The sequence below is a fragment of the Lampetra fluviatilis genome, chromosome 11, assembly GCF_964198595.1.
Source record: "Lampetra fluviatilis chromosome 11, kcLamFluv1.1, whole genome shotgun sequence".
In the NCBI taxonomy this organism is placed as follows: Eukaryota; Metazoa; Chordata; class Hyperoartia; order Petromyzontiformes; family Petromyzontidae; genus Lampetra; species Lampetra fluviatilis.
The window spans coordinates 13,359,506-13,383,979 of record NC_136285.1 but is presented as its reverse complement, the minus strand read 5'-3'; the positions used below and the strand labels follow the sequence as shown (position 1 = coordinate 13,383,979).

Here is a 24,474-nt window from a genome sequence, read left to right as displayed (position 1 = left end):
ACACTACATATGCATCTTACAAACTCATCTCTTTGCAAGAAGTGGACAACTCGCTCATCGATGCCTCATCCCATGTTGAGGAGTCTGTCTGCCAGACTGTTTCGTCCCATCCACACTGTGCTCCACCACCATCACTGCAGGTCACAACAACAACAGCAGCAACAACAACCGCCATTCTCCACTAAGTGGCGGTGACGTCACTACGGCGTTTGTGCCAGGCTAGGTGCACCGTCAGGCCACGTGAAACTTCGAAGGCTCGCTGGCAGGAGGTCACGGAACAGAAGACCCAGGTGCCATGGGTTTGACTGACTGAGATGACTGGCAGATGCACCACGTCTGCTCCCACCCAACACACTCACCCACGCTCAACCACGACACAATCCACACTGCAGGTAACAACGCTTTTCTTTCTGCTTCTTCCTTCGCATCTCTCCACTTTGGAATTCCCTCCCCTCGTCTGTATTCTCTAACTCTCAGAATCATAACCTTGTTCAATGATCTATTCTTAATTACCTATACTATGCTATAAACTGTAACATTTTATATGTACACAGAAATTTGCTGAATTAGTTGTCCTTTCCCCGCACTTCTGTTAAGCACGGTTGGCGACGTACGGTGCGAAAGAAGTTCAACCAAAATTTCGATTTAAAGCTTTCGTGACTGCAGAGATTCATATTCTTGGTTATTTCGGTAAAGTCACGTAGAAGGGAAATAATAAAACAATACAATTCTTGTGAGAATTTTTTTTTATTATTCTTGTGAGAATTTTGTTTTATGTTTATTATTTTATTATTTCCCTTCTACGTGCATTTACCGAAAGAACCAAGAATAAGTTCAACTTACATAAATAATCTATTCTGTCTCCAGTGGTGTTGTTTGTTATTGACCGCTTGGCGTTTTTGGCCTGTGCTCAGCAACTGTTACATTCAACAACAACAACAAACATACAATGTCAATGTGTCTCATCTGATTCATTCTTTCATTCACTTACTACGCGTGTGAACTCATTCATTTTTTATGAATGACCCTAACGATTCCAGCTGTCATCGATTCCAAATGTCCCCTACTTTCCGATTTCCACAGCCTCGGCGCTAAATGACATTCACCGAGAATCGACTCCCCCCCGCGCCTTTGTCGATTCTGTCGATTTACTTTCTCGTTTAATATCATTGCGGGAATCGATTTGGCACCAAACGGCAAATCGAATCGATTTCCTCCCCTGCTCGCCCCCCACGTGACATCCAGGAAGTGCCGCCCGCTCCTGAGTACAGCGGCGGCGTTGATTTTGCTCCCCTTGGCCGCCTTCTTCAAGTCCAGGGTCGTCGTCGTCGTCGTCGTCTCCACGTCGCCGGTCGCTTCCCTCGAATCGCTCCGTTTTGCGTCGAGGGTAACGCGCACACACACGCGCGCACATGGCCGAGCTGCCCAAGCGCATCATCAAGGTGAGGAGAGGGAATTGTTCGACCCCCCCCCCTCACCCCCCCGCCTGACTGCCTGTCCAGCCCCGCGGACGTTGAAGATTGACGATGGGGGTGTGTGTGTGTGGCCACCATTGGTGTGTGTGTGTGGCCACCATTGGTGTGTGTGTGTGGCCACCATTGGTGTGTGTGTGGCAGAGGTGGGACAAAGTCATTGTTATGCAAGTCCAAGTCGAGTCGCAAGTCATCAAATTCATGACTCGAGTCTGACTCGAGTCCAAGTCACATGACTCGAGTCCACACCTCTGGTGTGTGGCCACCATTGGTGTGTGTGTGTGTGGCCACCATTGGTGTGTGTGTGTGTGTGACCACCATTGGTGTGTGTGTGACCACCATTGGTGTGTGTGTGACCACCATTGGTGTGTGTGTGTGACCACCATTGGTGTGTGTGTGTGTGTGGCCACCATTGGTGTGTGTGTGTGTGGCCACCATTGGTGTGTGTGTGTGTGTGACCACCATTGGTGTGTGTGTGACCACCATTGGTGTGTGTGTGACCACCATTGGGGTGTGTGTGACCACCATTGGGGTGTGTGTGACCACCATTGGTGTGTGTGTGGTGTGTGTGATCACCATTGGTGTGTGTGTGTGTGACCACCATTGATTGGTGTGTGTGTGGCCACCATTGGTGTGTGTGTGACCACCATTGGTGTGTGTGTGTGACCACCATTGGTGTGTGTGTGTGTGTGGCCACCATTGGTGTGTGTGTGTGTGACCACCATTGGTGTGTGTGTGTGTGAGACCACCATTGGTGTGTGTGAGACCACCATTGGTGTGTGTGTGTCACCATTGGTGTGTGAGTGTGTGTGACCACCATTGGTGTGTGTGTGTCACCATTGGTGTGTGTGTGTGTGTGTGACCACCATTGGTGTGTGTGTGTGTGTGACCACCATTGGTGTGTGTGTTTGTCACCATTGTTGTGTGAGTGTGTGTGTGTGACCACCATTGGTGTGTGTGTTTGTCACCATTGTTGTGTGTGTGTGATCACCATTGTGTGTGTGTGTGATCACCATTGTGTGTGTGTGTGTGTGACCACCATTGGTGTGTGTGTGTGACCACCATTGGTGTGTGTGTGTGTGACCACCATTGGTGTGTGTGTGTGAGATCACCATTGGTGTGTGTGTGTGTGTGGCCACCATTGGTGTGTGTGTGTGTGTGGCCACCATTGGTGTGTGTGTGTGTGTGGCCACCATTGGTGTGTGTGTGTGTGGCCACCATTGGTGTGTGTGTGTGGCCACCATTGGTGTGTGTGTGTGACCACCATTGGTGTGTGTGTGTGACCACCATTGGTGTGTGTGTGTGTGTGGCCACCATTGGTGTGTGTGTGTGTGGCCACCATTGGTGTGTGTGTGTGTGACCACCATTGGTGTGTGTGTGACCACCATTGGTGTGTGTGTGACCACCATTGGTGTGTGTGTGTGACCACCATTGGTGTGTGTGTGTGTGTGGCCACCATTGGTGTGTGTGTGTGTGGCCACCATTGGTGTGTGTGTGTGTGTGACCACCATTGGTGTGTGTGTGACCACCATTGGTGTGTGTGTGACCACCATTGGGGTGTGTGTGACCACCATTGGGGTGTGTGTGACCACCATTGGTGTGTGTGTGGTGTGTGTGATCACCATTGGTGTGTGTGTGTGTGACCACCATTGATTGGTGTGTGTGTGGCCACCATTGGTGTGTGTGTGTGTGTGACCACCATTGGTGTGTGTGTGTGTGAGACCACCATTGGTGTGTGTGTGTGTGAGACCACCATTGGTGTGTGTGTGTCACCATTGGTGTGTGAGTGTGTGTGACCACCATTGGTGTGTGTGTGTCACCATTGGTGTGTGTGTGTGTGTGTGACCACCATTGGTGTGTGTGTGTGTGTGACCACCATTGGTGTGTGTGTTTGTCACCATTGTTGTGTGAGTGTGTGTGTGTGACCACCATTGGTGTGTGTGTTTGTCACCATTGTTGTGTGTGTGTGATCACCATTGTGTGTGTGTGTGATCACCATTGTGTGTGTGTGTGTGTGACCACCATTGGTGTGTGTGTGTGACCACCATTGGTGTGTGTGTGTGTGACCACCATTGGTGTGTGTGTGTGAGATCACCATTGGTGTGTGTGTGTGTGTGGCCACCATTGGTGTGTGTGTGTGTGTGGCCACCATTGGTGTGTGTGTGTGTGTGGCCACCATTGGTGTGTGTGTGTGTGGCCACCATTGGTGTGTGTGTGTGGCCACCATTGGTGTGTGTGTGTGACCACCATTGGTGTGTGTGTGTGACCACCATTGGTGTGTGTGTGTGTGTGGCCACCATTGGTGTGTGTGTGTGTGGCCACCATTGGTGTGTGTGTGTGTGTGTGGCCACCATTGGTGTGTGTGTGTGGCCACCATTGGTGTGTGTGTGTGGCCACCATTGGTGTGTGTGTGTGACCACCATTGGTGTGTGTGTGTGTGGCCACCATTGGTGTGTGTGTGACCACCATTGGTGTGTGTGTGTGTGTGTGGCCACCATTGGTGTGTGTGTGTGGCCACCATTGGTGTGTGTGTGTGACCACCATTGGTGTGTGTGTGTGTGGCCACCATTGGTGTGTGTGTGTGTGACCACCATTGGTGTGTGTGTGTGTGACCACCATTGGTGTGTGTGTGTGAGATCACCATTGGTGTGTGTGTGTGTGACCACCATTGGTGTGTGTGTGTGTGACCACCATTGGTGTGTGTGTGTGAGATCACCATTGGTGTGTGTGTGGGTGACCACCATTGGTGTGTGTGTGTGTGACCACCATTGGTGTGTGTGTGTGTGACCACCATTGGTGTGTGTGTGTGAGATCACCATTGGTGTGTGTGTGGGTGACCACCATTGGTGTGTGTGTGTGTGTCACCATTGGTGTGTGTGTGTGTGTGAGACCACCATTGGTGTGTGTGTGTGTGTGAGACCGCCATTGGTGTGTGTGTGTCACCATTGGTGTGTGTGACCACCATTGGTGTGTGTGTGTGTGAGACCACCATTGGTGTGTGTGTGTGTGTGTGAGACCACCATTGGTGTGTGTGTGTGTGTGTGAGACCACCATTGGTGTGTGTGTGTCACTATTGGTGTGTGTGTGTGTGACCACCATTGGTGTGTGTTTGTCACCATTGTTGTGTGAGTGTGTGTGTGTGACCACCATTGGTGTGTGTGTTTGTCACCATTGTGTGTGTGTGTGATCACCATTGTGTGTGTGTGTGATCACCATTGTGTGTGTGTGACCACCATTGGTGTGTGTGTGTGACCACCATTGGTGTGTGTGTGTGTGAGACCACCATTGGTGTGTGTGTGACCACCATTGGTGTGTGTGTGTGTGTGACCACCATTGGTGTGTGTGTGTGTGTGACCACCATTGGTGTGTGTGTGTGTGTGTGTGACCACCATTGGTGTGTGTGTGTGTGTGACCACCATTGGTGTGTGTGTGTGTGTGACCACCATTGGTGTGTGTGTGTGTGACCACCATTGGTGTGTGTGTGTGTGACCACCATTGGTGTGTGTGTGTGTGTGACCACCATTGGTGTGTGTGTGTGTGTGATCACCATTGGTGTGTGTGTGTGTGACCACCATTGGTGTGTGTGTGTGTGACCACCATTGGTGTGTGTGTGTGTGTGACCACCATTGGTGTGTGTGTGTGTGTGTGACCACCATTGGTGTGTGTGTGTGTGGCCACCATTGGTGTGTGTGTGTGTGATCACCATTGGTGTGTGTGTGTGAGACCACCATTGGTGTGTGTGTGTGTGACCACCATTGGTGTGTGTGTGTGTGTGTGTGACCACCATTGGTGTGTGTGTGTGTGGCCACCATTGGTGTGTGTGTGTGTGATCACCATTGGTGTGTGTGTGTGTGGCCACCATTGGTGTGTGTGTGTGTGACCACCATTGGTGTGTGTGTGTGTGACCACCATTGGTGTGTGTGTGTGTGTGACCACCATTGGTGTGTGTGTGTGTGTGACCACCATTGGTGTGTGTGTGTGTGTGACCACCATTGGTGTGTGTGTGTGTGTGGCCACCATTAGTGTGTGTGTGTGTGATCACCATTGGTGTGTGTGTGTGATCACCATTGGTGTGTGTGTGTGATCACCATTGGTGTGTGTGTGTGTGGCCACCATTGGTGTGTGTGTGTGTGGCCACCATTGGTGTGTGTGTGTGGCCACCATTGGTGTGTGTGTGTGTGACCACCATTGGTGTGTGTGTGTGTGGCCACCATTGGTGTGTGTGTGTGTGATCACCATTGGTGTGTGTGTGTGACCACCATTGTGTGTGTGTGTGTGGCCACCATTGGTGTGTGTGTGTGTGACCACCATTGGTGTGTGTGTGTGTGACCACCATTGGTGTGTGTGTGTGGCCACCATTGGTGTGTGTGTGTGTGGCCACCATTGGTGTGTGTGTGTGTGGCCACCATTGGTGTGTGTGTGTGTGGCCACCATTGGTGTGTGTGTGTGGCCACCATTGGTGTGTGTGTGTGTGGCCACCATTGGTGTGTGTGTGTGTGGCCACCATTGGTGTGTGTGTGTGTGGCCACCATTGGTGTGTGTGTGTGTGGCCACCATTGGTGTGTGTGTGTGTGGCCACCATTGGTGTGTGTGTGTGGCCACCATTGGTGTGTGTGTGTGTGGCCACCATTGGTGTGTGTGTGTGACCACCATTGGTGTGTGTGTGTGTGGCCACCATTGGTGTGTGTGTGTGTGACCACCATTGGTGTGTGTGTGTGTGACCACCATTGGTGTGTGTGTGTGTGGCCACCATTGGTGTGTGTGTGTGTGTGAGACCACCATTGGTGTGTGTGTGTGTGTGAGACCACCATTGGTGTGTGTGTGTGACCACCATTGGTGTGTGTGTGTGACCACCATTGGTGTGTGTGTGTGTGTGTGGCCACCATTGGTGTGTGTGTGTGTGGCCACCATTGGTGTGTGTGTGTGTGATCACCATTGGTGTGTGTGTGTGTGTGACCACCATTGGTGTGTGTGTGTGACCACCATTGGGGTGTGTGTGGCCACCATTGGTGTGTGTGTGTGTGAGACCACCATTGGTGTGTGTGTGTGTGACCACCATTGGTGTGTGTGTGTGTGACCACCATTGGTGTGTGTGTGTGTGTGAGACCACCATTGGTGTGTGTGTGTGTGAGACCACCATTGGTGTGTGTGTGTCACCATTGGTGTGTGAGTGTGTGTGTGTGACCACCATTGGTGTGTGTGTGTGGCCACCATTGGTGTGTGTGTGTGTGTGACCACCATTGGTGTGTGTGTGTGTGTGACCACCATTGGTGTGTGTGTGTGTGTGACCACCATTGGTGTGTGTGTGTGTGTGTGACCACCATTGGTGTGTGTGTGTGTGTGACCACCATTGGTGTGTGTGTTTGTGGCCACCATTGGTGTGTGTGTGTGTGTGACCACCATTGGTGTGTGAGTGTGTGTGTGTGACCACCATTGGTGTGTGTGTGTGTGTGACCACCATTGGTGTGTGTGTGTGTGTGACCACCATTGGTGTGTGTGTGTGTGACCACCATTGGTGTGTGTGTGTGTGTGTGAGACCACCATTGGTGTGTGTGTGTGTGTGTGAGACCACCATTGGTGTGTGTGTGTGTGTGAGACCACCATTGGTGTGTGTGTGTCACCATTGGTGTGTGAGTGTGTGTGTGTGACCACCATTGGTGTGTGTGTGTGTGACCACCATTGGTGTGTGTGTTTGTCACCATTGTTGTGTGAGTGTGTGTGTGTGACCACCATTGGTGTGTGTGTGTCACCATTGTGTGTGTGTGTGATCAATATTGTGTGTGTGTGTGTGTGACCACCATTAGTGTGTGTGTGAGATCACCATTGGTGTGTGTGTGTGGCCACCATTGGTGTGTGTGTGTGTGTGGCCACCATTGGTGTGTGTGTGTGTGTGACCACCATTGGTGTGTGTGTGTGTGACCACCATTGGTGTGTGTGTGTGTGTGTGGCCACCATTGGTGTGTGTGTGTGTGTGTGGCCACCATTGGTGTGTGTGTGTGTGACCACCATTGGTGTGTGTGTGTGTGACCACCATTGGTGTGTGTGTGTGTGACCACCATTGGTGTGTGTGTGGCCACCATTGGTGTGTGTGTGTGATCACCATTGGTGTGTGTGTGTGGCCACCATTGGTGTGTGTGTGTGGCCACCATTGGTGTGTGTGTGTGGCCACCATTGGTGTGTGTGTGTGGCCACCATTGGTGTGTGAGTGTGTGTGTGTGGCCACCATTGGTGTGTGTGTGTGGCCACCATTGGTGTGTGTGTGTGTGAGACCATTGGTGTGTGTGTGTCACCATTGGTGTGTGAGTGTGTGTGTGTGACCACCATTGGTGTGTGTGTGTGGCCACCATTGGTGTGTGTGTGTGACCACCATTGGTGTGTGTGTGTGTGTGACCACCATTGGGGTGTGTGTGACCACCATTGGTGTGTGTGTGTGACCACCATTAGTGTGTGTGTGAGATCACCATTGGTGTGTGTGTGTGGCCACCATTGGTGTGTGTGTGTGTGTGGCCACCATTGGTGTGTGTGTGTGTGTGACCACCATTGGTGTGTGTGTGTGTGACCACCATTGGTGTGTGTGTGTGTGTGGCCACCATTGGTGTGTGTGTGTGTGTGTGGCCACCATTGGTGTGTGTGTGTGTGACCACCATTGGTGTGTGTGTGTGTGTGACCACCATTGGTGTGTGTGTGTGTGACCACCATTGGTGTGTGTGTGGCCACCATTGGTGTGTGTGTGTGATCACCATTGGTGTGTGTGTGTGGCCACCATTGGTGTGTGTGTGTGGCCACCATTGGTGTGTGTGTGTGGCCACCATTGGTGTGTGTGTGTGGCCACCATTGGTGTGTGTGTGTGGCCACCATTGGTGTGTGTGTGTGGCCACCATTGGTGTGTGTGTGTGTGAGACCATTGGTGTGTGTGTGTCACCATTGGTGTGTGAGTGTGTGTGTGTGACCACCATTGGTGTGTGTGTGTGGCCACCATTGGTGTGTGTGTGTGGCCACCATTGGTGTGTGTGTGTGGCCACCATTGGTGTGTGTGTGTGATCACCATTGGTGTGTGTGTGTGTGTGGCCACCATTGGTGTGTGTGTGTGGCCACCATTGGTGTGTGTGTGTGGCCACCATTGGTGTGTGTGTGTGGCCACCATTGGTGTGTGTGTGTGATCACCATTGGTGTGTGTGTGTGTGACCATTGGTGTGTGTGTGTGTGGCCACCATTGGTGTGTGTGTGTGTCACCATTGGTGTGTGTGTGTGATCACCATTGGTGTGTGTGTGTGTGACCATTGGTGTGTGTGTGTGTGTGGCCACCATTGGTGTGTGTGTGTGTCACCATTGGTGTGTGTGTCACCATTGGTGTGTGTGTGTGTGTCACCATTGGTGTGTGTGTGAGATCACCATTGGTATGTGTGTGTGTGTCACCATTGGTGTGTGTGTGTCACCATTTGTGTGTGTGACCACCATTGGTATGTGCGTGTGTGAGATCACCATTGGTATGTGTGTGTGTCATCACCATTGCTGTGTGTGTGTCATCACCATTGCTGTGTGTGTGTGTCATCACCATTAGTGTGTGTGTGTCACCATTGGTGTGTGTGTGTGAGATCACCATTGGTGTAACACGTAGCAGGCTTTCGCGACCAATATTATTCATAATAAAGGTGTTTGGGTTAGATCGCGTTATTTATAAATGTGTCGTAACCCTCCACCACCCGACACGGCCAAACAGCAAAAAAGTGTCACGTTGACAAAACACAAATAGTTTACTATTTTAGCCCACCGGGGTGTTGAAGAGTGAATCCACATTTACAGTTGTTGAGTACGACGTTTCGCTGGTAATTACATCCAGCATCATCGGGCAAATTGCCCGATGATGCTGGAATTGTATACCAGACGAGGTAGTTCACATCTTGCCACCACGGCAAGTCGAGAGGTCCGGTTCGAATCCAGGAAGGAATGAATTGAGGGGGGCAGGCGGGGGTGTTCTGGATACAATTTAATAACCCAAACATTTTAAAGCAACACTTAACTCCAGCCCACCTTTGATCATGGTGACGATTTAAGCAGTTCACACAACGATGATGTCATTGCATCATCTCTCCACAAACATAACCATTCATGGACGAATCGCTGACAACCAAACAGTACTGTCGATGTGTCAATGAGGACTGCCCACGACCATGCCAATGTGGAACTTCCACCACACCTCAGTGGCCACCAGCTTAGACGATGTCTCCGTTAGAGCGGGAAGACGATGGTTACATTTCACGTGAATCCGGGTCATCATCGGCAGCCATGATCTATCCACTGCTGGATCAAGGCCTCCCTGTCATCTATGGCCATTCGACGCAACACTCTTTATATCGCTCCTGCACGTGAGATGATCATATAGCCCCACATCTCCCTGGTGGTCGGTCCTCCCTTCCAGCCACGTCCCCGCTGCCGCTTCATCTTGAGACTGGACCACCGGCCAGTATTCCTTTCCTGCGACTTGGCCCACTTGCCTCCTTCACAGTCAATGTCATGTTTCTAACTTGGGTTTATCTGGTCAATGTCTTCGTCATTCTGCCTCGCACGGTAGTTGCAAGCCTGCATCACGGTACGCTTTTCTACTTGGGTTTTCTTTTCTTTGGCATTGTCCACATTTCAGATCTATAGGTCATAGCAAGTTAACACACACACACTGATGCTTTCATCTTGTAGCAGTTTATTTATGTTAATCCACATGCCCTCTTGCTCTCAGTTTAATTACCGAGTTGCACCTCTCTCGCCATGCCTCTCCGTATACTTTTCCGCTCGTCACACTTTCTTCAAAGTGTCCACGTGTAAGCTCTATAGGTCACAGCGCGGTTAATACTCACCGATTAAACAAACAAAATATTGACTTAACTTTCGTGACTGCAGGTATTAATATTCTTTGGTTCTTTCGGTAAAGTGACGTGGGTAGAATAATAAAAAAGTGAATAAAAATGATTTTAAAAAAACTATTAACGTAGACTGTAGCCTGGTTCTTAATCGGAGTGAGTGTACTGGCAGTCTATAATGTAGACTGTAGCCTGGTTCTTAACCTCAGTGAGCATACTGGCAGTCTATAATGTAGACTGTAGCCTGGTTTTTAAGTTTGGTGAGCGTATTAGAAATCTAATGTAGACTGTAGCAATGATTATTAAACTGAGTGAGCATACTGGCAGTCTATAATGTAGCCTTATTCTTGGTTCGTTCAGTAATTAAAAATAATAATACAAAATAAAGATAAAAAAACTAAAAATCTTCCTCGGCTGTCCGCAGGAGACGCAGCGGCTGATGACGGAGCCCGTGCCGGGAATCAGCGCCGAGCCGGATGAGAGCAATGCGCGCCACTTCCACGTCATCATCATCGGGCCTCCCGACTCCCCCTTCGAGGACGGCACCTTCAAGCTGGAGCTCTTCCTCCCCGAGGACTACCCCATGGCGCCGCCCAAGGTGCGCTTCATGACCAAGATCTACCACCCCAACGTGGACAAGCTGGGACGCATCTGCCTGGACATACTCAAGGGTAAAGGGTACAGCAAGCGGACACTGGAGGTCGATTGTCGTGGCCGTCACTAAATTTTCAAAGTGATTTGTCTTGGCGATAAACAAGCGTTTTGGATTTAAAACGCACCGTGCAAATGCGGGATAACAGCTCGCTTCCTGCTTTCCCTACGGTTCACACTTGAACTGTTCACATTTTCGTAGCCTGCCAACGGGGCCCTGATCAAATCATTCGCAATTCACCCCAATCTCGTCAGATTTCGGAAGCTCGGTAGGGCTGCACCTGGACAGTGCTTGGATGTGAGACACTGGGCTACGTTGTAAACAGTAGAGAGCAGTGCACCAAAGTACATTTTTGTACTGTATTTCCCCCCCCCCCCCGTGTCTATTCTCCATATCTTCACCAACACACTGACCAGTGTCAAGTATGGTCAAATAACCTCAACGACCCAAATGGTGTCAGGAAGTGCTGGTCCAATAATAGTTTGGCAAAAAGGGAAAGTGTATATGTTTGCAGTCTTATCCAGGAAATGTTATTCAGTGTTTTTTTTTCTAACAATGAAGGCCAAACGGAGCACCAAGCATCGCAAACACTGCCGGTTCCTTTCGACTCGGTAAACCATGCTCAGTGTCTCATCACCTTATACCGTTTTAGGACAGAGTTGACACGCTTGTGCGCTACTGCCACAACCCTCGGTCAATGTATTGCAACAGTCGTCACCGATTTAAGTTCAGCTCTATAATTCTTGCACCGGTAGCAGCTTTTCACGAGAATGCGAGGGCGGGGCAGACGATGCAGACGATTGTCTTCCCTTGCAGACAAGTGGTCACCGGCGCTGCAGATCCGCACGGTGCTGCTGTCGATCCAGGCGCTGCTGAGTGCACCCAATCCGGACGACCCCCTCGCCAATGATGTCGCCGAGCTGTGGAAGGTTAACGAGGCCCAGGCCCTTGAGAAAGGTGAGTGGGTGAGCGGGGTGGGTAGCCGCGTGGGTGGGTGGGCGAGCATGGTGGTTAGATGCGTGGATGGGTGAGCGGGGTGGGTAGACGTGTGGGATGGGTGGGTGAGCGGCGTGGGTGAGCATGGTGGTTCGATGCATGGGTGGGTGAGTGGGATGGGTGAAAGAGTGGCATGGGTGAGCATGGTGGTTAGATGGGTGAGTAGGGTGGGTGTGCTTGGTGGGTTGATGTGTGGGTGGGTGGGTGGGTGGTTGGGTGGATTTGTGGGTGGGCGAGCGGTTGGGTGGATGCGATTGGGCGAGCGGGTGGGTGTACAAGTGGGTCGGTAGGTGAGTGCGGGCGTGAGCAAGTGTGTGGGTGAGTGAGTGCGTAGGTGCGGGAGGGTATGTGCGTGGGTAGGTGGGTGCTTGAGCGGGTGATTGGATGAGTAGGTTAGTTTGTGGGTGTGCGAATGTGGTGCATTTAGTGCATGGGCGAATGGGTGTGTCGATGCTTCTGGGTGTATTCGCGAGTAGGTGGATGCGTGAGCGAGTGAGCAGGTCGTTGACTTTGTGGATGCGAGTGTGAGTGGGTGGGCGAGTGCTTAGATGCGGGTAGGCAACTCGCCGCTCACAAAAGCTGCATACAACCGTACGTGGTGGCGAGATGTGTGGGAGCCCCTGTAAGGGAGCATCAGGTCCGGGCTACGTGGAGTGGTATCTCGAAGGTTTTCAGCAGAGGTTGACAGCAATTGCTTTGCTCGGTTTCACTGGGGGTTGTGATTGCTCTAGATAAATAAGCAGCGTGTTGGGAGGAAATCTGCACGTTCCCAACAACATGTGCACGTATATATTAATGTTTTAGAAGGGTGCAATTAAAATTGTTAAATTATGAAGACCGTTAGTAAATACCAGCACAAGCCATCATAGGTCTAAGGACACGGCAGTAAACAATGCATATTTCTACACTGTAATGTTTGATGTTATATACCCCCCGTAGACGGTAAGGCAGTCCAGATATTTAAAAAAAATTAGTACCACCCCGAGACAAACCTCGCGTGTTACGTTTTCGTGTCAGCCAATAAACGTAAATTACGTGACCTTTTCAAATGAGTAAGCCATCACAGATTTGTTTAATTGGATATTTGATGAAAATTGTACCGTTTAATGTGTGCACTTCAGCTTCTACAAATCTCCAGTGACGCAGTGGAGTTGGCATGGGGGCCCCCTCCCCTGTTACCCGGCACATGGGGCCCCTCTGGCCTGTCGAGCCCATGGCAGTTACTATTTTACCAGCCCCTTGAGCTTTCTGGCTCTTTTTTTTTCAGAAGTGACCTGGCCACAAATGATTGCTCAGCGAAGTGGCTTATCGCGTGGAAATGTATAGCAGGAGCCAAATACTCTAAAACGCACATCGATTCTAAAAATCCACACGACCACAGGGAGAGCATGCAAACTCCGAATATGGAGCAGATGTCAGGGTCCAAATCGAACCCACGACCTCCTGTATACCGGGCGAGGGAGTTAACATCCCACCACCATGGCTGCTCACCCGAGACCCGCGCTGCCAATTTCTGTTGAGGCCCTTGGACTGTGGGTGGATCGTGTGCTATTATAACCATACGATATTTAAGTATTCTAATGTCAACAAAATGTCACTTTGTGTTTACAGCAAGGGCTTGGACGAAGCTTCACGCGAGGAGCAATCAGTAACGAGGAGTGCACTTGAGTTGCCGTAATGCTTGAATCTTCTCGACAGGATGCTTTCCAACTTGCGGCTAGCTGTAAAAACGCACTCTAAAAAACTCTCACTCTGCTGACGTATGCCGTTAGGTTCACTATTAATAGCGTTTTGGTTTCCACGGATGTGTTTTTTTGTGCTCGGCAGGATTGTTAAAAGCACCCGTGCGCGCTCAGCGTACTTGCACGCCCGCAGCAACGCGCCGGTTGTGAAGTGCGTGCGTAAAAACTGTCAAAAAGATCCATGACGGAAGGCCCGAGTACGCTGCTTCAAATGATGTGCCTGTTAAAATGATGCTCTCACCCACGACGGGCCTGCTCCGATTCACTCTGCACGCTCATTTGCACGTGCAATCTACGGCAGCATGCGCAGCCAGATTGCAGGGCAGTTGCGTTTGTGAATGGGCCTTTGCAATTAGTCCTTAAATTTTCTTCCTTGATTCAATGTCATTAAATGTGTTGCCCTTGGTATTGAAATCGTACTTGGAATTTCCAGGCATATCTAGACCTCAACAGTTCATCAATAACACTTCCCTCAATAAAAAATATATATACACACACGACAGGTGACATTTTGAGCAATGGCCCTTCAGCTTGGAAAGATGATCTCTCTGCTCATGAATGTTGGCTTCTTGCTGTGTGCACCACTGTCTACGCAACATGTTTGGTCCAGCGGGAGCAGGCTTATAAGAGCGGTGTACAATTAAAAAGTCTAAAAAAATTACGAGCGCATCAATTCAAGATACTTTGTGGTTGTGTATTAAGGAATTACTGTTCAGGAATTGCTTTTCCAGAGGTGGAAAAGGATTGGGTATGTATAACTGCTTGCATGCCATACGTAACCAACCATGCTAATCAGAAGCGTGGGGAAGGACAAACTAAATACAAAAAGCAGTTTAAGACTTTTTCAATCTATATTTTAAAGTGCATTGCTCTGGTGGTTTCCTGATATGGAAAGAGCGTTCCAGACTGCCACGGAAATGCATCTAAAAGCGCGTGATGCGGTAACTGTCTGACGGCGAGCCAAGGATAAAAATTCTCCGTCACTAACATTTGCCGCTTTCAAACTGAAAAATGCTCCTTTCTGCTAAAGAGCAATTACACAAAATGTAAGTGTACTAGAAGCTTTTTGTGAATCAGTGGTTGGCGTACTGTACGATGAACTGACCCAGGTTCAATTCTTGGCGACGGCAAGCAATGGCATGGGCCTCCCCCCCCCCTTCACCAATCCACACAGACCAGCGTGGTGAAGCATGATCAATACAATCCTTGCAACGAATACACCATTGGGAGGCCTTTATCCAACAGTGGATAGGCAAAGAACTGCACATTATTACACTAAAGAAACGGTGAAGTATCTCCAAACAGATGCGTCTCCAGTGACATTGTCATTCAATTGTCCATGCGCTCCCCATTTACACCAGGTACTTAACACTTTACCACACACTATCCGATCGAATTTCTCATGCGACATCGGCACTTTGCGAAAGCTCTGGCAAAGCTTAAGGGCTGCTGGTTCTGAACAAGTTTGCCCTACAACCTTATTTGCAGACCTTACCATTTTTATTTTCAATCCGATGCATCTGACCACTGGATACACCGTTGCGTGTTGAATTCTTGAGTGTAAATCTTCACGCTCTTTATTTCTTAAATAAATATTTTTAAAAACTATAAAAGTTTGCGGTTCAGGTTTGGTTCGAAGGGTGTGGATTATTACACAAATAAACATTGTAATAAATTTGTTGAAAAAATTCTTAAAAGTTGTAGGCATAATTGTGGGGTGTTCCCCCCTGCGAAATAACAGACCACATTGCTTCACTGGAATGATATAAGACGACAAAGTAATCTCCGTTGTGTATTTCCAACTTAACTTTATAAATGAGTTGTTGCATCATGGGAAATAAAGTACGTGAAAGAGTTACAACCGAAAGGACGGCTTTCCAGCTTCGTCTAAATTTTAGAATGACTCCATATTGCAGGCGAGGGGAAGTGCTGTGCAACACGTACACCTTGGCTGCAAGTTAATATCAGGAATCCGACCTGTCTTTGGGTGGATTTTTTTTAATCCTCCTCAGGTGATACCTGCAATGAACAAAGAAAAGCTTTTAGCCACAATGTACGCCAACCCCACAGTTTACACCACGACCCCACAATGTCCATGATACTAAATCGCATACTTTTAAGTCGTACATTTCAATTAACATATAGTTGATATATTCATCGTGGTAGTGTACAAAACGTTGTCAATCCGCTGTTGGACGAGGGCTTCCCCACACCAAGCAGCTCGTGGGGTCGGGGGGGTCGTGAGCACGCTGGCCCACGTCGGTCAGTGTGGGATGGCGAAGGTGGGCACCGTAGACTTGCAAACACCGAAGCGTCGCACAACAGATTTTGCTGCTCACAACGTAGCCCTGCAAGCCCTATGACAAGCTGTTTGTGCGTGGTGGTCACCCACTGTTCAAGCACTGTCAAAGCTTGATGGGCCCCCTACCCCACTTAGCTTCTGATATCCGACAAGATTGGGCACAAGGTGGCACAGTTTCCCCACACGCAGTCTGGATGTAGTTATTTAAGATGTCAACTTACTGTCCGACAGGGAACCAGCGGTGCTTGCTGGTGTAGAACAAGCGGCTCAGCTCCTCAATGGCGTGGTGCGGTTTCTTCCTGAGCTGCGTCAGCGGGTTCACTTTGAGTCGAGCCTTGAGCATCTCCTCGTAGGTCTCCTCCGTGTTGTTTACGGGGTCTGGCCTGGGCATCGGCTGCATGGGGGGGGGGTGGGGGTAGAGGGAGGGGGGGGTGGGGGTGGAGGGAGGGGGGGGACAAAATTAAATGTGGCGTGAAGACCGAGAGGAGACAAAAGGAGGGGAAGACAATTGGAAGAGATGGCAAGATGAACTCGAAACGTTTGGTGACCGCTGCTGGATAACAGGAGAAACTAAAGATATCACGGAACGGAAGTAAATAAGAGAGACCTTTTGCCCAGCAGTGTTAAGCTACAGGCCGATGACAACTTGTTTTGTGGTCGATTACACTGGTCAACACACTTTTTCTGGCATAAGGTATTCCAAAGGTTCTAAGGTAATTTTGGGGTGCTGATTCCAAATCTGGCATCAGTTTTTGTCTATCACATCAGGTTTTTGAGATATAAAATATAGCATTTTCAATAAAAACTGCAGAAGAAAAATATAAAATAAATGTGGATATCTACATACAATGATATTATAAACACACCATCCTAAAAATACAGCACCATATTTTAACACTAAAGCAGTCACTGACTCGCAACAACTTGCAATCATAAGTGACAGAGTTAATTTCGGGTAAAATCAATGAAAATAGGGTATGCCGATAGCATAAAAATGAGATGTGATAGAGCAAATCTGAGATCAGATTTGGAATCAGCACCCTGAAATTAGTCTAAAACAGCTGCAAAAGTCCAAGCCAGAAAAAAATGTTTTTTTTTGTTGACCAGTGTTATCTGGGCCCCTTTCAAAATGACAGCCCCCCACATCCTGTCTCCCACAAGCCACAACCAGCGCGACGCGGCCGATGATGTTCAGTCACCGAGCACCGCCAAATCACCTCCCGTCCAGCGGTACGTGTTATTCAATTAGTCGAGAAATCGAACCGACAATTAGTCGAGATTACCAGGCACGGCAATAAACAAATACGATGGAAATGCCAAGCACAATTTAAAAGTTAGGGGAAAGTGATCTCGTGATTATCGTTCATGGCGTGATAACTGACATTATATCGTATAGGTCGTAAAAACAAAAATGTTGTAGATGCAAGCAGCACAAACCTGTGACAGCTCGTATGGGAACTCCAGGGCCGGGTGGTGGCAGACGATGGTGCGCCCATCGGACGTCAGGGCCAGCTCCACCTTGCTGTGTCACGTTTTAAAACATAAGATATAAATGGAAAAAAACATCAATAACACTGCCCTAAAAGTAAGAACTGCATATGATAAGACGTTCCTGGCAATGGCACTTTTTCATGGGCACGTGTTTATGCATCACACATCTATTTTCTTGCGTATAGAAGTGTGTTCAGGAGCTAAATGGCAAAATTCGAGGTGTTCTAGCCACTAAGAGGGCCTTCAGCAGAGAGTTGGCGTAGTTTTGCTGTTCCTCCTCCACTGAAGGAGCACAGGCTACAGTGGATTGATTACTCGACGGTCGATAGTTTGGGTTGCATGGCCACAACTCAAACTATGGACAATTTAGTGAAACACGAGCAGTATCACAAACACGGTGTTTACTAATAATAACTCTGATAGTTTGCTGTCCTTCCCCGCACCTCCGATTAGCACGGTTGGCTACGTACGGTGCGTAAGAAGTTCTACATACATCACAAGCACCGACTAACCGAGCCCATGCGAGTGTAAAGTGAACGTCGTACCAGTTGTAGTCATCGGGCAAGGCGGAGTATGAAGACTTGTAACACGGGTGGAGCCAGCCTGCGTTTCCAGACCACAGTTCAAACGCAGTGTTTAACCTGGGGGTGCGAGATGCGCTCTGGGGGTGCGAGACATGGCCACATTTATTTTAAAAGGTAAATCATCAAAACACAAAATAAGCCACGGGCACGTAAGTACAACTTACTTTGTTTCATCAAACCCATGTATTTAATAACATTACATTTTTGAATGATTGCGAACCAAATGGGTGTAAAGCAAGCCATCGTCAGCCAGGCTCGCTCCACTGCTGAATAAAAGCCTCCCCGTGCAGCTGACGCCACATCTCTGGATCCTGCGATGCAACACTCCACCACCTATGCCCACAACACCTCCACACACCACGAGCCGAGTCCATCGCTCCATCTCCTTGGCAGAAGTCCTCTCCTGTAAACACCACCGAACTACCACCAACGCAAAGTTTGTTGCGTGCTGGTGAAGTCACGTGAGTGTAGACGTGGGGAGCATACAAGCACAGTACAACAATGATTTCGCTGCACCGCCCGCTGTTGACGTACAGGAACCTCAACAACAGCCACGACACTTGCGCCAGGCTAGGTGCACCTCGAGGCCACGTGAAGTGTCGAAGGCTCGCTGGGCAGAAGGTGATGGGGGGCAGAGTAAAAGGTGTTGAGGGTTGATCGACTGGCAGAGCACTGTGCAGGGTCAGATGTACTTAGGTAATTGCCCTACCCAGGCACCTTGAATAATTAGCACGCTGGGCTACGTGGGATACGACGAAGGGTTAAACACACACACACGCATACTTCTTCTTCTTGGTTCTTTCGGTAAAGTCACGTAGAAGGGAAGTAATAAAATAATAAAAATAAAACATAATAAAACAATTCTCACGACGTTTCGGCCACAACGCAAGCAGCCATCCTCAGGCGAAAAAGAACCAAGAAGATGAATCCCTGCAGTCACGAAAGCTTTAAAACGCATACTTCTCTTACGAGATGCGTAATTTGAGTGCCCACAACGCGTCCAGCTCTTGATCGATCCACTGCTGGACCGAGGGGCCTCAATCCACGCCTCCGTGACAGGCCAGTTCGGTGAAACAACGCCTTCAATGTTTAAATGTTTAACAAAACTAAAAACAAGCGCCGAAGGTTGCCTCGACTTGAGGCCTTTCCCCCCCATCCACCCCCGTCCCTCGTCGCTTACCCAGCCGAGGCAGACGCACCGCGCTCCGCACAGCGGCCAGGCGAGCCAGCGCGTTCATCTCCTGCTGCGGGCTCGCACTCCTCTCTTTGAAAACACAAATGTAGTTAACAGCGACGACTAAACTAGACTGAAAACAAAGGAGTTGAAGTATCTAAGGGCTGTGACGAGACGCCGCCTGGCCACGCGTGGAAGCGACCTTGCGTGACGTCACGCTCGGAATAACTTTATTGGAACGGGGCAGCACCACCAAGGCCCCGCCCCCAGGGGTGAACGTTGGAATAACTTTATTGGAACATCGGGCGATGCAGAATATTGAAGCATTGGGTATTTGATAATTGGGTTTTTACCAGAGGTGTGGACTCGAGTCATGTGACTTGGACTCGAGTCAGACTCGAGTCATGAATTTGATGACTTGCGACTCGACTTGGACTTGCATAACAATGACTTTGTCCCACCTCTGAGATGTGGACTCGAGTCATGTGACTTGGACTCGAGTCAGACTCGAGTCATGAATTTGATGACTTGCGACTCGACTTGGACTTGCATAACAATGACTTTGTCCCACCTCTGGTTTTTACCCTTTTATCTGGCAACAAAACTGGCACCTGTTTTACAAGGAGTCATGTTTGCATAGACCACAATACCTGCAGTCATAATGCAAACAAAAAACATAACTCTGATAATGTATGCACTGTCCTTGAAGTTGATTGGTCCACACCCGAGACAGCTTTTCTTAGAGCCTAGTCTCACATGGTGTTGGGTATATCGTAAGAGGTTTTTTTTATTGTAGGTTAAATATAGACGCGTCGTTAAACCCACCAACCACCAACCACGTCACACGGCCAATTATCAAGGTGTTTGTCACGCAAATTAATCAAAACAAATGTGCCAATTACGGTAGTTACGTTTTCAGCACACCGGCTTGTTGGAGAGTAAACCCAGAATAAAATTTACAATTATTCAAACAACATCAACGACCTCGGGTTGAGTCAGCGGCGTGACTAGCGTGGAGGGCAGGCAGGGGGAGTGCATTGGCCATCCTGGTGGGTAAAGCTACGAGATGTGGCCCCTTCCTTGACGACCGCCATCCAATACAGATTGCTTCAAAAAGTGATAACACTTAAATGGCACTATCGTTTTTAATAGGAAAAGAACGGATAAAACACTGTAACATGATAACAAATGTATGTTAATAGCTTCAAAAAGCTAAAGAGAATCCTACTCGTTCGCCATCATTGTTAACGTTTCTTGTGGTTTTGTTGCAAATTTTAATAAGTGTTTTTAAAAAAAATGGGAATCACCCTGTAATTGTTTTCAACAACAGTGTAACAAGAACAACACACGATAATTTAAAACACGGTTTAAATGTACTGTACTCTCGTGAAAATGCTTTCATGTTACGTGCCACGTTTTATTTTAACTTAATTGGAGCAGTAACGTTTCGCCTCCGCAAAAATGCGCATGGCGTGTTTGTGTGTACGTTGTAGTCATGATCATTACCATCGTGTAACCAGCAGGTAGACGAGCAGCGCCGTAGTAAACGAAACGATTCCATGGAGGCAAGAAAACCAATTGAATATTGGGGCCCCACGGGGCCAATTTCCGCACCCCCCTGGGCTGATAAAGTCGTCACTACGCCACTGGGTTGAGCAAGTTCTATCTATGGGTCCCTTTTCGTCGGTATCATTTGTGCTTCTTGGTTCTTTCGGTAAAGTCACGTAAAATGGAAACAATAAAAATATTAAAATAAAACATAATAAAATAATTCTCACGACGTTTCGGCCACAACGCAAGCAGCCGTCATCAGGTGAAGACCAGGTCTGTCGGGGAGACAGCGTCTGAATATTTGTATTGTTTCCATTCTACGTGACTTTACCGAAAGAACCAAGAAGATAAATCCCTGCAGTCACGAAAGCTTTAAATCGAAATAATTTGTGCTGTTCGGCTTTTGGCGTTCTCTCGCCTATCACTGGTTGGTGAGACAATGCCATCAAGGAGGCCAATCAGTTTAAAAAACAATGCGTGCATTTTTCATGGTTCTTTCGGTAAAGTTACCGGTAAAGTTACCGAAAGAACCAAGAAGATGAATCCCTGCAGTCACGAAAGCTTTAAATCGAAATTTAATGCCTGCATTATTATCGAATCATTTTTGTTTGCATTTTTCACCACAATCATGTGCGATCAATGCAGACTTGATGCCCTGCAATGGGTGTCAATTTGGTGTTTGTACGTCTTAACACCTCGTGTATTACAACATTGCCGGAAAAGGGTAAAGCCTATTATTTTATCATCGGATTAAAACGTCGTAATTTGCGTGTGAAGACGCGACTTAGTCTTTGTTTATCTTTGCTCGTATTTCAATGAGGCTGCGCCATATTCCATGAAGTATTCAGATGTTTGAATACATGTGTTATCTTTTACTTAATTTAAAATACGTGGGGGTCATGGTATACGTTGTAATAATAGAATCCCACACCAGGGTCACATCGTCTTCATCCTCATAGTCAACTCGGTTCTTAAGGCCCAATAGAATAAAAGGGCCTCAATTGTCATCAGCCATGATCAATCCACTGCTGGATGAAGGCCTCCCAAAGCAGTCGCCGACTATCTCTCACGTTCCTGCGATGCCACAACTCCATGGTCGTGATGGTGGTGGTGGGCGTCCTCCCAGCTCTGTTCCCTACTTTGGCTGCCATTCTGTCATCAGTCTCGACCGCATGGTTATCATCCGTTCTCGCGACCATGCTCTGGCCAAGCCCACTTAACAATAGTCAATATGATGTCTCTACCTTTAATTTTTTACGTGTTCCGGCCAGTGTGAATTTCACGCGCTTCTTTGTGCACTTTTCAGGTTTTGGTTGCATTTTCATCGTGTATATTTTTTCTCAAATCTACGTGTCATAGCAGAAAAACATGCGTGTTGTGTGAACACCACTTCCTTTAAGCGTATCGATACGTTGCTTTTCAAGAGTTCAGCAAACACTCAAATCTGACTGTCTCGCTCGTCTCTATGTCATCATTGTTATCCAGGTACTGTTTGAAAAACTGCCCTTAGGACATTCTACTCTGATGTGTTTTCCAGTCGATGTCATGTACTGGCTTTTGTTTGGTGGCGAGATATTAACGACCTCGCCTGGTATACAGGAGGTCGTGGGTTCGATCCCGACCCTGACACCTGCTGTATATTTGGAGTTTGCATGTCTCTCCCCGTGCTCACGTGGAATTTTCTCCGGGACCTCTAGGTTTTCCCTCCACATTTAAATTTCAACACGCGTTTAGAGTGTTTAGTCACTGCTATAAATGTCCACATAAGCCACTTCGTTGAGCTATCATTTTGGCCAGGTCGCTTCTAAAAAAGAGATACATAGTTCAGTGGGCCTTATATGGTAAAATAAAATATAGTTTAGTTTAAATCGTTTTTCGTTAACTTCTGCATTAAGTTATTCAACACTGTTCTATCGTTCATAATCAACGTTTTTGGGTTTAGATCGCGTTATTTATAAATGTGTCGTAACCCTCCACCACCCGACACGGCCAATCAGTAAAAAAGTGTCACGTTGACAAAAGACAAATTAGTTAACTGCTTTAGCCCACCGGTGTGTTGAAGCGCGAAACCACAACATTTACAATTTGAGTACGACGTTTCGCTGGTAATTGCATCCAGCATCATCGGGCAATTCGCCAAAATGGTGAGGCTCTGCTGTGTCTCCCGTTCTTATATAGAGCAGCAGCAGGGTGACGTCATCATTAACTGATTAACTCATCAGGTGCAAAGATTTGGCCGTGTCGAGTGGTGGAGGGTTACGACACATTTATAAATAACGCGATCTAAACCCAAAAACGTTGATTATGAATAATATTGGTCGCGAAAGCCTACGTGTTAAACTGACTGTTCTATCGGTTTCTATACCGACTGGCATCAGCAAATTTCAGACGGTTAGTATTCCCCTCGTTTATATGTATGCCTTTATTATTTCATTCTAATAATCTGTAAACATCTTCCCATGTTGTTCTGACTAACTTTCGCGAGTGTATATCTCATTTCCCGAGGCTGCTAATTAATGTTACATGTGTGCACTGTTTTCAATTTATTCTGTAATTCCTTTAGGGTTTTTTTTTAACTGTGATTTCTACGTCAGTTTAACACGTAGTAGGCTTTCACGACCAATATTATCCGTAATAGAGGTTGTTTGGGTGAGATCGCGTAAATATATAATGTGTCGCTAAGCCCGCTATCACCCGACAGCCGATTGGTAAGATTTGTTACGTTAACAAAACATGCCAATTCGGTACTAGTTCAGCACACCGATGTGTTGGAGAGTGAACCCACAGCATTTACAATTCGGGTACGACGGTTCTGCCGCTAATTACAACCAGCCTCATCAGGCGGCAGCCAGATACATCTGGCGGGTTTCACGACGCATTTATATTTACGCGATCTAACCCAACAACCAAAAAACCCAGTCTATTACGGATTGTGTGGCTATGGGCGACCCGCATTTCGCCTCTAGATGGCAGCATTGTCAGTCGAACGTTCTCTCGTTGGCGGCACGTGGAGCGGCGAATTCGCGTTCTTACCCCAGGCGCTCTGCGCGTCGAGGCTTCGCCTGGCTGGCTTCCCTCCCCACACACGCAAAATACAATCATAACGACCCACGCCACGCAAGCTTCAAATGTTAAATGGACTTACACACTCAGCAGGAAGAGGGGTGGGGGGGTGCGATAAATCACCCGTTCGCACGGATTCTGTAAATCCAACATGCCTTTGTCCGTGTACGTTTAGTTCATTCAAGAAACAGTGCTGTATATAATAAGATGACGGATTGTGACACCGGGGAAAACCGTCTGTTCACAGTTTGGCCTTTTGGCGCAGATTTTTTTTTCAATCTCCCAAGTTATGGGCAATCCTTCAACGCTGTGGCCGGCTTTCAACAGCCTAAGTGCCTTATAGCAACACAGCGTTACAATCAGTATACATTCTCATTTATATTCGAATCAACTTTCCGCCCACCGTGACGCAACCGATGTCGATGTCGCCAGCGAGTCCCGCCCGTCACCTCCCGTCCAGCGGCACACGTTTGCCCAACTATCTTCGTGCTCTCCGGCTAGCCGAGTAACCGATCGCTTCTTCGTCTACTTGCATGGCGGCGAAGACGGATCGCCAGCGTGTCCGTGTTCATGTCGAGGTTGGGTGGATGAG

General features: G+C 48.3%; 2 protein-coding genes across 2 annotated transcripts; one reads left to right on the top strand and one right to left on the bottom strand.

The window, feature by feature from the left end:
• Nucleotides 1–1,209: 1,209 nt before the first annotated feature.
• On the top strand, nt 1,210–14,296 carry LOC144934832 (ubiquitin-conjugating enzyme E2 N-like). Its single transcript, XM_078861036.1, has 4 exons — nt 1,210–1,442; nt 10,752–10,998; nt 11,796–11,936; nt 13,587–14,296. The coding sequence occupies exons 1-4, from the start codon at nt 1,413–1,415 to the stop codon at nt 13,625–13,627; spliced, it is 459 nt and encodes a 152-aa protein (XP_078717162.1). The 5' UTR covers nt 1,210–1,412; the 3' UTR covers nt 13,628–14,296.
• On the bottom strand, nt 13,841–19,495 carry MRPL42 (mitochondrial ribosomal protein L42). The gene is made up of 5 exons (XM_078861037.1): nt 19,275–19,495; nt 18,056–18,113; nt 17,457–17,541; nt 16,241–16,413; nt 13,841–15,736 (listed from the first exon to the last, which is right to left on the bottom strand). The coding sequence occupies exons 1-5, from the start codon at nt 19,330–19,332 to the stop codon at nt 15,682–15,684; spliced, it is 429 nt and encodes a 142-aa protein (XP_078717163.1). The 5' UTR covers nt 19,333–19,495; the 3' UTR covers nt 13,841–15,681.
• Between the last annotated feature and the right edge of the window lie 4,979 nt (nt 19,496–24,474).